At 36.7% G+C, this 15,165-nt stretch overlaps 1 protein-coding gene across 1 annotated transcript in view; it reads left to right on the forward strand.

Moving 5' to 3' along the window:
• Positions 1–15,165, forward strand: part of LOC150081006 (venom factor-like) — a 785,003-nt gene that overhangs the window by 366,214 nt on the left and 403,624 nt on the right. Inside the window, exon 22 of the mRNA XM_090382066.1 lies at positions 14,568–14,669. Coding sequence (XP_090238192.1) covers positions 14,568–14,669 — 102 coding nt within the window. The remainder of the gene's footprint in view (positions 1–14,567; positions 14,670–15,165) is intronic.

A 15,165-nucleotide genomic window follows, 5' to 3' on the forward strand; every position in this document is an offset into this window, starting at 1 on the left:
AGTAAATTGTACTGTTAAATATTTATTAGTATTAATTTTCAGTTGTGATTTTTTTCTGCTAATCTGCCCAATTTATTCAGGTCTTGTTGGAGGAGCATACCTTTATTGCTGTAATTAACGTGCCAACCTTTGTATCATCAGCAAACTTAGATGTAAAACTTCATACTCCTTTCTTAATGCCATTAATAAATATATAAACCAGTAAGGGCCCTGGTATCAAACTCTGAGCAACTCCACTAATTATATTCGATCATTAAGAGTGTTAGTCTTTAATAACTGCAGTCTCCTGTCAATCAACTATCACTTTATCCATAGCAGTAATTTGCTGAAAAAATGCTATACTGATCCAGTTTGTGCAACATTTGTTAAAATGCTTTGCTGAAATCTAATATATGTTGTTAAAATTATTTTTTACATCAGTTCCTTTGTGACTACCTCATAGAAACTAACCAGATTGTTCAGATGTTTGAATAGACCTTAACAAAGTTGTCCTGTGATTGCCATATAACTGTATTCCTGTAAAGATGAACTTACTTCACCACTGACTCCATTAACTTCCCTTGACACAGGTGTTAAGCACACAGGTCTGTAACTCACTTCACCCTTTGACCTCCCTTTGTGAATCAGGAAGATATTTCCACATCTTCACTCTGCTGGGACCTCCCCTGAACCCAAGGATGGTGTCATAGTTGTCGTTAAAGCAAAAAGTCATGATTTTAATTTGTGCATATTCCCATACAATTGCTCGCTGTTATAATGAGCATACTACATGGATACACCATACAAATTTTGGTAACTATGAAAACATTCTTATTGCTCAGATAATCAAAAAACCCCAATTCTTGGAATACATACAAATTAAAAGGGTGACAAGGTCATAAATTGGCCTATAATCCGATGCATGTGGTGTTTATGACCACACGCATCGGATTAGCAGCCGATTTATGACCTTGTCCTTTCGGGGATGGGGGCTATACAATTGTGCATTGGTGTTCCGCTTGTTGCATTCCCTATTTACAGATTGTCATGTATCCACTGAACCATAAATTTATTTCGGGACTTCTAAGAAATTTGTATGTAGACCACTTTACTGTCATTTTAAAGTAAAATCAGTTAGAAATGAATCCTTCCTTCGGAAACATGTCTACTAACAGAAGAAAGTGTCTCTCGATTTGCAAAAAAGTCAAAATTATTCATGAGTTAGAATGTGGTGCAAAAAATGTTAAAATATGTAAAAAGTTTTCTTTGTCCTCTTTAACAGTATCGACATTGTGGAAGAATAAACATGTTTACATATTGGCACTGGAAAAGAACATAACCAATAAAAAATAAAAAAAATTTGAAAGTGCAAGGTTACAAATGTTGATGAAGCATTGCTTCAGTGGCTCACTACACAAAGAAGTACTGGATTTTCAATAGACAGTCCGATCTTGAAGGCTCAAGTGGAAAAATTTGCTAAACAATTTCAACATGACAATTTTGTATGTAACAGCGGTTGACTGGATTGATTTAAAAACCAACATAACATAGTTTCTGCAAAAATTAGTGGAGAATCTCGATCTGCAGATCTAATAATGGCAAATGAATGGATTGACTGTGTTTGGGCAGAAATCAGGAAATATTTCAATGATGAAGACATCTACAATGTTGACAAAACAGGACTTTTATAATTTGACACCTGACAATACATTTAAATTTAAGGGGAAAATGTGTTGGTGGACACAAATCAAAGACTTTCTTGATGGTGCTTGTATGCACAAATATGACAGGAACTGATAAAAAAACACTGTTTGTTATCGGTAATTTGTTAAAACCTTGGTGTTTTAGAAACATATGGAAACTTCTTGTGGATTACACTGTGAACAAGAAAGCTTGGATAACTTTGGATATTTTTCTACAATACGTAAATGATTGGAATAAGGAGCTATTCAAAAAGAAAAAAAAAAATTATTGTTATGGAAATCTACTGTAAAGGGAAATCCCTTCCCTTTACAATAGTTTTATTAAATAAATCCTGCATTGATATAATGTCTGTTCCACCTAGTGGTTCCAATATCTGGAAATTCTTAATTGAAGAATTACTGTTGATAATCAGATCAAAGGTATTGCTTTCTATTATTGCATCTATACCATTCTGGTATAGAAAACAGTCATCTACTAAACACAGAAATATTCTGTACTTATGTGAATGACCTGACCACAAATTTTAGTCATATCTGAAAAGTTAAAATCTCCCTTCATAAGATATTCTGGCTCACTCTGTTTGTCTGTGTAGTTGTTCATACTCATCAGAATCATTTGGCCTGTAACATATTTCTCCCCCTCCTGTACTATCCAGGGCTCCCACGCCTGGGTTTTTCCACCCAGATCTGGGTTTTTTGATTGTCATCTGGGTTGATAGGTTTTTTTCACAAAAATATCTCATTATCTGGGTTTTTTCGGTAATTTTTAATTTTAAGTCAAAATTTATTTTTATTTCTTGTAAATACAATAAAATTTAATACATTTAATAACAGTTTACAATTTTCTTAATTTTATATTCTAACAATACTGATCATAATTTGTAATATCTCAAGTGCTTGTACAAAATACTACAAATGTAAAAGGATTTCAAAGTTTTCACAGGGTTCTACACTATGATTTTTATTCGTGTTACTAATATGTATGCGCAGCCTATTGAGCAGGCGGAAGGCGGTCTTTACTGCACAGTCGTTCGAGATTGTTCGTGGTATTATTGCATTATTTGGTGTGATTTTTACATATATGCGTGTACTACATACAGAGATATAATAAATTTAAATTGTAGTGACTATTTCTATTTTATGTTAATGGATTAGTGATTTATTTTTTATTTTATAGAACATTTTAAATAAGATAACTGCTAATTAGCCATACCCACAAATTGCCCCCAATGTCTGAAACTTGTTCTCCACAGAGAAAGATGAGTAAACGGTGGTATACTCAAAATTTTAGAAATGAATGGTTAGAAGATCCGGAATTAAAGGATTGGTTGAAAGAAGACAGTAATGAAAAAGGTGCGTCTTACTGTATTTGTTGTGAAATGAAATTAAAGAATGCCAATAAATCGATGTTACTAGTGCATAAAAATACAGTTAAACATAAAAAAATGTGCAAATATTGCTAAGACAAGTTCAATGTTAGACAAGTTCTTCACAAAACGTAAACCTATGGAGAATGAAGAAGTAGCAAAGGAAGAGTTAACAATTGCTGCACTAATTTCTGAGCATAATATGCCATTTGGGCAATGTGATCACCTTATAGAAGCATGTAAGCATTTCATGATAGCAATATTGTAAAACAAGTTCAGATAAAGGCGACTAAAGTCTCTTATCTTATACAAGATGGCATAGCCTATCATGAAAAAATATACATTTCTAACATATGCAGAAACAACAAGTTTTCAATGATAATAGATGAAAGTACAGATTTATCTTTATCGCAAGTTCTAGCTGTTGTTGTTAGATATTTTGATATTCAAACACTTGATGTTGTAGATGTGTTACTTGACACTGTTTGTGTTGAAAATGGTACTTCAGAAGGGCTTTATCAAGCTGTAAAAGATCTTTTCATAGAAAAAAAACATTCAAATAAGTAATCTCGTTGGCTTTGGAAGTGATAATTGTGCCACTATGATGGGTACTAAGAGTGGGTTCCAGTCATTGCTAAAAAAGGATGTACATCAGTATTTATAATGGGATGTGTTTGCCATTCTTTTGCATTATGTGCTAGTCATTCAGTCAAGGTACTACCATCATATCTAGAAATATTTATAAAAGATATCTCTTGTTATTTTTCCCGTAGTAGTAAAAGATTAAACGAGTTCAAAATGATTCAAGATGTTGTAGATACTGCTAAGCATAAAATCCCCAAATTAGCACAAACACGTTGGTTATCCCGTGGCAATGTAATAAAAATTATTATTGAGCAGTGGGATGCGTTAGTTCTTTATTTTCAGTCTCAATCAAAAATTGACAAAATCGATGGTGCAGGGAATATTTACAATACTATGATCACCAAAGGAACTAAGCATATGTTGTTGTTTTTAGGATATGTACTGGAGAAAATAAACTGCCTGAATATTGAATTTCAATCTGAGCATTTCAGATTGCACTTACTTCATTCAATGGTGTCAATTGAGCATAAAAATATTCTTAGTTTTTTCATAAAAGAAGAAGTCATTACTTCGTGCAAGCTGGTTGAAATTGATCCAAGCAATGCAATAAATCATAAGCCTCTGAATAAAATATATTTGGGAGGCCGTTGTATGGCCTTATTAAATTCAACACAACTTGGTGACAGTGAAAGCAGGTTTAAAAATGATTGTTTAAAATTTCTTGTTGAACTTTGTATGGAAATCAGAAAAAGATTTCCTCTAAATGATGATGGAATTATCGCCAGTCTCAATGTTCTTGATCCAGCAGTGATACATGATCATGCCAATTCGCCATCCTCAGTTTTGCATTTAGCAGTGCAGTTCACTCACCTTGTTTCTAAAGACAAACTAGATCTTCTAGATGATGAATGGAGATCATTTCGTTTAAATCAAGATTTAGATTTCTCTTACAAAACCATCCCTGAGTTTTGGTATCTGTTACGTAATGTAAAAGATGGCTTTAATAATTCTAAATATGAGATTTTATCTAACTTTATGACCAGTCTAACTATTTTACCTCACTCTTCGGCAAGCGCAGAAAGAATCTTCTCCCAAGTAAACCATTTAAAAACAAAAGCCACAAACTCCCTTAAACCAGAAACTATGAAAAATCCGACTAATGGCAAAACAGGCGATAAATAGATCTAATCAAAATTGCTATACATGGAAACCTAAATCAGAATTGGTAAAAGAAGTCATACAGGGAACTTGTCATAAAAGATACGAAGAACGTTTGAAAAAAATGAAAGAACTTCAAAAAATAAATGTGGAGGGAACTGAATGGGATGAAAATTCTGATTGATTACAATTAAATAAAAGATATTTTTGCATGGTAAGTTTTATCTTATTTATGTTGCTATACTATATGATGAAAACTAGGTTTTTTTTTGGGTTTATTTAAGTTGCAATCTAAGTTTTTTTTAAAATTTGTGAGTGGGAGCCCTGGTCCTATCTATCAATTCTCTACACACAGTACTTACCATATTCAAATTCTGCTTCCTTATGTTTGAGTTGCATTGTGTTTCTAATGTTCCTATGAGGTTCACATTTGATGATTTAATCAGTAACTCAAATTCATTAAATTTATTCACTATGCTCATAGAATTAGTGTACAACTACGTTTCTACATCTCTCAGTAAATGTGACACACCCTGCATATTTGTTTTTCCCATTAGAACCCCCACCAGAAGGCCTTGTTTTGCTTTCTGGGCTACTGCTGCATGCATGCCCCAATAACAGCATTGGAATAATCAATTTTGCCTCTGCTTATGGTTGTCATTAATATATTAGTCTGCATATTCACACCAAACTATCTGTTTTCTAACTCACCTAACACTGCCTCTACAGCATCAGAAAGATTCTTGCATTTTATTTATTGAAATGTATCTTATCCCAGTAAAAATACTCCTTCCTGTTAATGAATGCACGCCATGCAGAGAAAAATTCTGCTGCATGAGTCTTGCACATCTCTTCACAGGAGAGAGTATATCATGACACTTTCAAATTTAGCCTTAACTTTTGCCTTTTTTCTTATCATTGCCTTATATTTTTGAAGTAAATCTTCCAATTGTCCATTGCTTAATATCATATTTACTAACATAATCTTTTGTCCCTTAAAAGATAACCGTTCTACAAAATCATTAACGTTTATCCCTAGCAGAATATTTTAGTCCTCTTCTACTTCTCCTTTTCACATAGAAATTTCTTATTCCCCTGGCAATAAAGTTACCAACAATAGGTACTTCCTCTGGGACCAGCTGCTTTTGCTTTTGGATTTTTCACCACATTGCTTGATATGTAAATGTAGGCTCTCACATTGAGTTGGGCAACAGTACTGTTGAATCTTTCATTTTAATTCCTTTCAGGGTGTCAACCCATTCCTTGTGCTCTGAAATTCATCCATCAAAATTCTGAATATTCACTTAAAATATTTGCACTCTTTGCATACGAAAAGATTTTATGAAAGAATTTCACTAAAGTCAGCTCTGCAAGCAGTATAAACCATAAGACTTGTTTGCAAAAGAACTTCCCCACTGTGGTTACCTCTCCCCCCCTCCAAGAAAAAGCATTCTCTTTGCTCTGAGTTCTTTGCTTTTCTTCTTCAGTCTGAGATATGATTTTTATTTAAATGTAAATTAAAAAAAAAAAAAAAAAAAAACTAGAGCACTAGACCACTGAAAAGCAAACAGAAAATTTTCAAATTACATACTCTTAAACTTTATTAATGTTTTATTATTTTACTATTGTAAAAAGTAAATATTAATATTTGATCTAGCTAACTTTTGCCCTATAGCCAGCAGTGCTAGCAAATGTTAGCATTAATATTAGTATTAGCCGTATAGCAAAAAGGAAACCACAAACTTTTTCTGCACTGGGAAAAAAAAAGGGAAAAAAGTAGATAAGACAAATTATGTGCTTTCCTCCTCATGTAGGCTATTCAGTTGACCTTTGAATTTCTTCAAACTATCAGCCTCAACTATCTGCAGAGGCAACTTGTTCCAGTAATCAACAACTCGCATCGCCTCCGTACCCAGGGGGGAAGGAGCAGCAGTGTGTAGCGCACGCTTCTTGATTACACTGGGGTCGAGCCTGTGACCACCAAATACAGAGGATGCAGAAAGGGCAGGGTATGACCACCGCATATCCCTGGAGCATTATGGCCTTAGTTGCTAATGCTCCTAAAAACCAAATAACAACAACAACATCAACAACTTGCTAGCTAAAATTTTCCTAGATTCTTAGTTCTGGAATTCTTTATAACAATGAAAATTCCACCTTCATTCATTTTACTAACTCCTTTCAGAGCCTTACAAACCTCAGCCAGGTCCCCTGAAAGGTTTCTGGTTGGGAAGCTCTGTAGAGATAATCTTAAGTTCTTAAAATATTATGCCTAGTTGCATTTAGTTTTATGTAAATATTATCACTTATACCTTAATATTATTTAAATATTATCATGTCATAATAGTCGTCTCTATTAGTGAAGCGTTACTTATTTGAGGTAGTGCAATACATGATAACACATTGTGAAGGATAAGCACAATATCAGTAGTGATTCTACATGCATTAAGAATCTGCAGATACAGTAACCACTAGGTGGCAGTGATCACAGTGTGCTGAAGTGGGATTTACTCAAAGAAGTAACTACCATCAGGGGTAAAGGGAAGGGTTTTTGCTTTTGTAAAGGCAACTACGATGGTCTGAGACAGTATTTAAATTCTATACAGTGGCACCAACTGATGATATTACCAAAAGCAAATAAAAAATGGGAAGCATTCAAAGAACTTATCTTGAAAGCTACTAGGCTTTACATACTAACTAAGAAATATTGTCCAAGGTTTAGGCCTAAATGGATGTCATGTGAACTAATAAGACATATGGCAGAGAAGAAAAATGCATGGGATACATGTAAATTAATGGGTGACCTGGAAGCCTATGATGGATATAAGCTGGTCTGTAACCAAGTCACAAAGAAGATTAGGCAGACAAAGGCAGATTATGAGAAATCCTTGGCAAAGGATGCAAAGAAAAACAGAAAAGAGTTCTTCTATGTAAACTCTGTGTCTGCAATTCTGCCCAGACACGATAGGAGGGAGTATATGATGAGAGCCTTGTCGATCAATTCGGCCCTGGAGGGATTGTGCAAGGCTCAAGGGGTAGAATTTTTTTCAGCCTGGACTGTACTTGTTAACAGGAGAGATTGCTTCTACAGGGATGGGATACACTTAAATAAGAAAGGGTACAAGAATTTTTGCTGATGCTGTCGAGGCAGTGTTAGGTGGGTCGGAAAACTGCTAGTTGGAGGGATACAAGGACTAATAGATTAACAGTAGCCACTGGCAGAGGTGGAAGTGATTCTTGCACTGCTTCTATTGAAATGAGCAGAAGCCTGAAAAACAAGATTCAGGATATTTCAGAGACTGCTGGGAGTCATTGCGGTACAAGTAAACACATGGGTTGTGTTAGGGTAGCTAAGAATAGAAACAGGTGCATGTATACCTGCATGTACACCAATGCTAGGAGTTTGGTAAATAAATTTGATGAATTTGAGGTATTGCTCAAAACATCAAAGGCAGATATTGTTGGGATATCAGAGACGTGGTGTCACACAGATATAAGTAATGCGGAACTGGAATTTGGGGAATACAATGTGTATAGAAAGGATAGACAGGACAGGAGGGGAGGAGGGGTTATGCTATTAGTTAAGAAACACATAAAGTCCAAGGAAGTGAAGCCAGTCGACATCGATGGACAGGGCAGTGTCGAGTCAGTTTGGTGTGACATAAGCATAGGGAACTCAAAATTGAGAGTAGGAGTGTGCTATAGGCCTAATGACTCTGATGAGTATAATAAGATATTGTACAGGGAAATAGAGTGGGCCAGTAAATCAGAGAGTCTTATAATGGGGTATTTTAATTTCCCAGATATTGACTGGAATTTGTGGGTTGGTCACTCACACACTAGCAAGGCTTTTGTGGATTTATTGGATGATTGTTTTCTACATCAGCATGTTAGTGAGGCAACAAGAGGGAGCAATACTCTTGATCTGATTATCAGTAGTGATTCTTCATGCATTAAGAATCTGCAGATAAATGAACCACTAGGTGGCAGTGATCACAGTGTGTTGAAGTGGGATTTACTCAAGGAGGTAACTACCATCAGAGGTAAAGGGAAGGGTTTTTGTTTTCGTAAAGGCGACTATGATGGTCTGAGACAGTATTTAAATTCTATACAGTGGGACCAACTGATGATGTTACCAACAGCAAACTCAAAATGGGAAGCATTCAAGGAACTAATCTTGGAGGCTACCAGGCTTTACATACCAACTAAGAAATATTGTTCAAGGTTTAGGCCTAAATGGTTGTCAGATGAACTAATGAGACAGGTGGCAGAGAAGAAAAATGCATGGGATACATACAAATTAATGTTTGACATGGAAGGCTATGATAGATATAAGTTGGTCTGTAACCAAGTCACAAAGGAGATTAGGCAGGCAAAGGCAGACTACGAAAAATCCTTGGCAAAGGATGCAAAGAAAAACAGAAAAGAGTTCTTTACATATTTAAACTCAAGAAGGAAAGGGATGAATCAGATTGGTCCACTGGATATTGATGGTTCAACAGTTGAGGATCCTGCTCAGGTGGCTAACAATCTAAACGAGTATTTTGCATCTACATTCACGCATGAGGAGTTATTCAGGAAGGAGAATGATGTAGGTAAAGTAAACATTGGCAGTGTGCTGGATGATTTTGTAATAACTGAGAAGAAAGTGGAGGAGAGATTGTTGAGGATAAACATAAAAAAGGCACCTGGGGTGGATGGGATCTATCCAGTTATATTAAAGGAGGCAGCAAAGGAAGTAAGCAAACCCCTAGCCATAATTATGAGAGCTTCTTTGGACTCAGGGGAGGTACCCATAGACTGGAGATATGCAAATGTGACCCCAATTCACAAAGGAGGATCAAAGGCTGACACAAGTAATTATAGACCTGTTAGTTTAACTTCTGTTCCAGGTAAATTAATGGAGGCACTGGTTAAAGAAGCACTGCAGGATCATCTAGACAAGAATTCAGTTATAGCTCAGACGCAGCATGGTTTTGTTAAGGGTTTTGTTTGGATACTATGATGTAGTCACAAAAGAACTGGATGCAGGGAATAACTTTGATATTATATATTTGGATCTTAGAAAGGCTTTTGATACTGTTGCACATGGAAGACTGCTGCACAAATTGGAGCAGTGTGGCGTTGGAGGCAAATTGCTGCTATGGATAAGGGGATGGTTGAGTGGCAGAAGACAGAGAGTGGTAATCAATGGACACTGCTCAACGTGGACTAATGTTATTAGTGGAGTTTCTCAGGGTTCAGTGTTGGGTCCGTTGTTGTTTTCGGTGTTTATGAATGATATTGATGATGGGATATCAAGTTTAATGTCCAAGTTTGCAGATGATACAAAGGTTGGCAGGGTTGTTAAGGACACTACTGACGCTATGCTGCTGCAACAGGATCTGGAAAGGTTGAACAGATGGGCTGAGAGGTGGCAAATGAAGTTTAACATTGACAAATGTAAAGTACTACATATGGGAAACAGTAACCCCAGAGCAACGTATCAACTCTGCGGTACTACACTGACAGTGGTGGAGAATGAAAAGGACCTGGGGGTAATTGTGCAGGCAGATATGAAGTTCTCTGAGCAGTGCAGACGAGATGCAAGAGTAGCTCATGGTGTCTTGTCAATGATATACAGGAACTTTTCTAGCAGTGATAAGGAGGTGATTATTCCCTTGTATAAGGCAATGGTTAGGCCACATCTTGAGTACTGTATACAGGTCTGGAGGCCTCATTCCAAGAAGGATGTAGAGCTGCTGGAACGGGTACAGAGAAGGGCAACAAGATTAGTGAATGGAACAAAGGTTTGCTCTTACGAAGAAAGGCTTAAGTTTTGCTAATTACTTAGGTTTTGCTAATTACTTAATCACCGGCAAGTCTCCAGACTCTGGAGACTTGGCACCGGCGAGGTTATCTGATAGAGGTGTATAAGGCTTTGAATGGTTTGAGCATGCTCAATGCCAATGGGATTCTTCATCTTGCTTAGAATAATCACCTCAGAGGGCATAAATTCAAATTGAGGAAGGACGGATGTCGGATAGATGTGCGGAAATTTGCCTTTGGCCAGCGGGTGGTTGGTTGGTGGAACTGACTTCCATCACTTGTTGTTGAAGTTGATAGCCTAAACAAATTTAAAGCTCAACTGGACAGGTATTTCGAACGAACGGAGGGGTGAAATGGGAGTGGTGTGTTTTTTTTTTTTTTTTTTTTTTTTTTTTTTTTTGGCTGATGCTGAATAAGCTTGCTTTCTTGCATCATATGCCTCTGCTAATGCTAATGCTAATGCTAACTCTAGAAGGAAAGGGATAAATCAGATTGGTCCACTGGATATTGATGATTCAACAGTTGAGGATCCTGCTCAGGTGGCTAACACAGTAAATGAGTATTTTGCATCTACATTCACACATAAGGAGTTATTCAGGAAGGGGAATGCCAGAGATAAAGTAAACTCTGGCAGTGAGCTAGATGATTTTGTAATAACTGAGAGGAAAGTGGAGGAGAAATTGTTGAGAAGAAACATAAAAAAGGCACCCAGGATGGACAGGATCTATCCAGTTATATTAAAGGAGGCAGCAAAGGAAGTAAGCAAACCCTTAGCTATAATTATGAGAGCTTCTTTGGACTCAGGGGAGATACTCATAGACTGGAGATGTGCAAATGTGACCCCAATTCACAAAGGAGGTTCAAAGGCTGACACAAGTAATTATAGACCTGTGAGTTTAACTTCTGTTCCAGGAAAATTATTATTATTATTATTATTAATAATCATATGGTGCAAGGAAGCCTGAGGCTTATGCTGCACCAGAAAAAAAAAAAAATTCCCAAGTTACCCTGTGAGAGAGAAAGAGAGAGAGAGAGAGAGAGAGAAGTAGAAGGGAATCACCAAGAAAGAGAAGAATGATGATATCCAGCTCAGGACCCTGGGTGTGCCAAGCCCATACTCACCAGATTTGAGCCCCCGGGGTTGCTTAATGGAGGCACTGGTTAAAGAAGCACTGAAGGATCATCTAGACAAGACTTCAGTTATAGCTCGGACACAGCATGGTTTTGCTAAGGGAAAGTCTTGCCTAACCAATTTGATTGGATACTATGATGCAGTCACAAAAGAACTGGATGCATGGTATAACTTTGATATTATATATTTGGATCTTAGAAAGGCTTTTGATACTGTTGCACATGGAAGATTGCTGCACAAATTGGAGCAGTGTGGCATTGGAGGCAAATTGCTGCTATGGATAAAGGGATGGTTGAGGGGGAGAAGACAGAGAGTGGTAATCAATGGACACTGCTCATTGTGGACTAATGTTATGAGTGGAGTTCCTCAGGATTCAGTGTTGGGTCTGTTGTTGTTTTCTGTATTTATAAATGATACTGATGATGGTATATCAAGCTCAATGTCCAAGTTTGCAGACGATAAAAAGTTTGGCAGGGTTGTTAATGACACTAATGACAGTACGCTGCTGCAACAGGATCTAGAAAAGTTGAGCAGATGGGGTGAGAGGTGAAAAATGAAGTTTAACATTGGCAAATGTAAAGTACTACGTATGGGAAACAGTAACCCCAGAGCAACGTATCAACTCTGTGGTACTACACTGACAGTGGTAGGGAATGATGAAAAGACCTGGGGGTAATTGTTCAGGCAGATATAAAATTCTCGGAGCAGTGCAGACGGGCTGCAAGAGTAACTCGTGGTGTCTTGTCAATGATATACAGGAATTTTTCTAGCATGGATAAGGGGGTGATTATTCCCTTGTATAAGGCAATAGTTAGGCCACACCTTGAGTACTGTATACAGGTCTATAGGCCTCATTTTAGGAAGGATGTAGAGCCTATTTAGCCAGTGACTCCATTATTTTCCCAAGGCCAGAAATAAAACTAACAGGTCTATAGTTATTTGTGTCACCCTTTGCACCCCCTTTATGAATTGGGGATACATTTTGCACAGTCCATGGAGACCGCCCCTGACTCTAAGGATCTTCCATAATTATGGCTAAGGGTTTGCTTCCTTCCCATGCTGCCTCCTTCAATATAACTGGATAGATTTCATCTGCCCCAGGTGCCTTTTTTATGTTTAATTTCAACAATTTCTCCTTCACTTTGCTCTCTGTTATTACAAAATCATTTAGCTCCCTGTTAGAGTTTAGTAAACTTCTGTCCTCCTCTTCCTTACAGAATTCCTCATGTGTGAATGTAGATGCAAAATACTCATTCAGTTTGTAGTTATCTGAGCAATATCATCAACAGTGAAACCACCAACATCAAGTGGACGAATCTGATTCATCCTCTTCTTCTGGAGTTTACATAAGTAAAGAGCCGACCGGGCTAGCCGGGTGGGTAACGTACCTGCGTAGCAACTCAAAGGTCGCGGGTTTGAATCCCACCTCGGGCTTCGATCAAAGTACTGCAAAAACCTTGGGAGGTGTATTATGGCCACAGAAGCCTATGCACCAACAACTACCAAAAAAAAAAAAAAAACATAAGTAAAGAAGTCTTTGTTGTTTTTCTTTGCATCCTTTGCGAAGGATTTCGCATAATCATTCTTCACTTGCCTAACCTCCTTTGTGACTTGATTACAGACTAGCCTTTATCAGCCATAGCAGACTCTCTTAAATCTTGAGCCTTGCAGAGTCTCTTAAATCTTGAGTTAATCCTTAAGGTGTTCAGCCTATATTCCCTCTAACATGTCTATGCTGAATTGCAAGACACATTCTGATGTAACTAGTGGCATTTTTTCAGCATGGTCCTTGTCCTATATTTATCCAAGAAATTGATAGTTCACGTGTACTTAATATTATTATTCATCTTCACATGAATGATAATGCTCACTTAACCACCGTTAAAATCTAACAATCTGTTGGTGACATCATGTATTGTTGCTTCTGGAAGACATACCGTGGTTCTGGTTCACCTAACCTCAGTGGCAGCTCATGACCCTGATGTATGGGGGTGCTGCTTCTTAAAGTTACATTAAATTGCCTTACTTATAAGACTTTTAGACATAGATGGTAATAATAATAATAAGCAAGCTAAAAATACTACAAAATGTTAACTGGACACTTACCATTAACAGACTTGTGTAATCTTCAAATTTTATTTAAAAATAAAATCCATTCTTCAGTTTTTATTTGTTGAAACTAGATTAATAACTTTTTCATTCACATTTGGTGCACTGTTCAAATTGGCACTGCTTGCTCTGCAGTTCCTTTGACTCATTTTATCACCTCTAACAAATGCTTAGTTGGAAACCTGCCAACTAAGCATTGACACAACCACTGGGGCCTAAATGTAGCGCACAGTTCCACCTACAGTTAAACTTCAAAGTTGAAAATGATCTCGTGTTTTTTTCGTTTATTATTGAAATGATTATTGGAAATATAGGATATGCAGGGCCTGTTGATAAAAAATATTCATTGCGTTGCATTGTTCTTCACAAAATTTAATATAACTCCATTGACTGTATATTTAGATTTAAAAAGCTGGGGGTGCTGCAGTTCCGCAGTGCCTACCAACAAGTCGCCTCTGCCTAAACTTAGTACATAAAATGTTACTTGTTTCCCTGACAATGGATTCTTCCAATAAATCTAAATTCACTTGAACCAGAAGTTTCACTGGACTTACTGATTTATCTGTTTTTTTATGTTATTATAATGTTGTTTATTATGTGAATAACATATTAATTAACATGCTGTTGCAATACTGATAACGAACATTTAGTTCTTTAATAATAAAGAACTAAATATTATTTTTGTACCATTTCTTTTTATTTCTGATTTCTGTGATTTTTTTCCAGACTCCATTGACGATTCTCAAAATCTTCAAATCACGGCAGTGAGGTTAACTCCACCTGCAGACTTCATACCTGGAACAGAATCCTGTACTATTTCTGCTATAGGTGTGTAAGTTATTGTCAGCTTAAGCTGAAGATCTTACTTTGAACAATCTGTTTGAAATGTTAACCACTTAACAATCAGGTTTTTTCTCAAAAAAATGCTCCAAAAAACCATCACCATTTTTTTTTTTTTTTAGTTCTACTTTCCAAATATTGATCAGTTTATGTGACTGTAATAATATTTTATTTACAATCTGATTGAAACCAAATTTATTGAACCGTAACTATCCCCTTCTCAACGAGGTACAAAAGACTCACAAGCGGGATGCTGTTTCCTGAGACTGAAGGATTCATGCTGGCCATCCAAGACCAGGCAATCAACACCTGAAACTATAGAAAATATATTGCAAAGGAGCCTGGAATGTCAAATAACACATGCTTACGATGCCACCTGGCCTCAGAAACGATCCCACATCATATTGCAAGGTGATCACCCAGACTGAGTGCACTCATAGACACGACCAGGTAGCCAGGATAATACATCAGAAGCTAGCGAGGA

This window comes from Mastigoproctus giganteus, chromosome 9, assembly GCF_048544385.1.
Source record: "Mastigoproctus giganteus isolate SK-2022 chromosome 9, ASM4854438v1, whole genome shotgun sequence".
In the NCBI taxonomy this organism is placed as follows: domain Eukaryota; kingdom Metazoa; phylum Arthropoda; class Arachnida; order Uropygi; family Thelyphonidae; genus Mastigoproctus; species Mastigoproctus giganteus.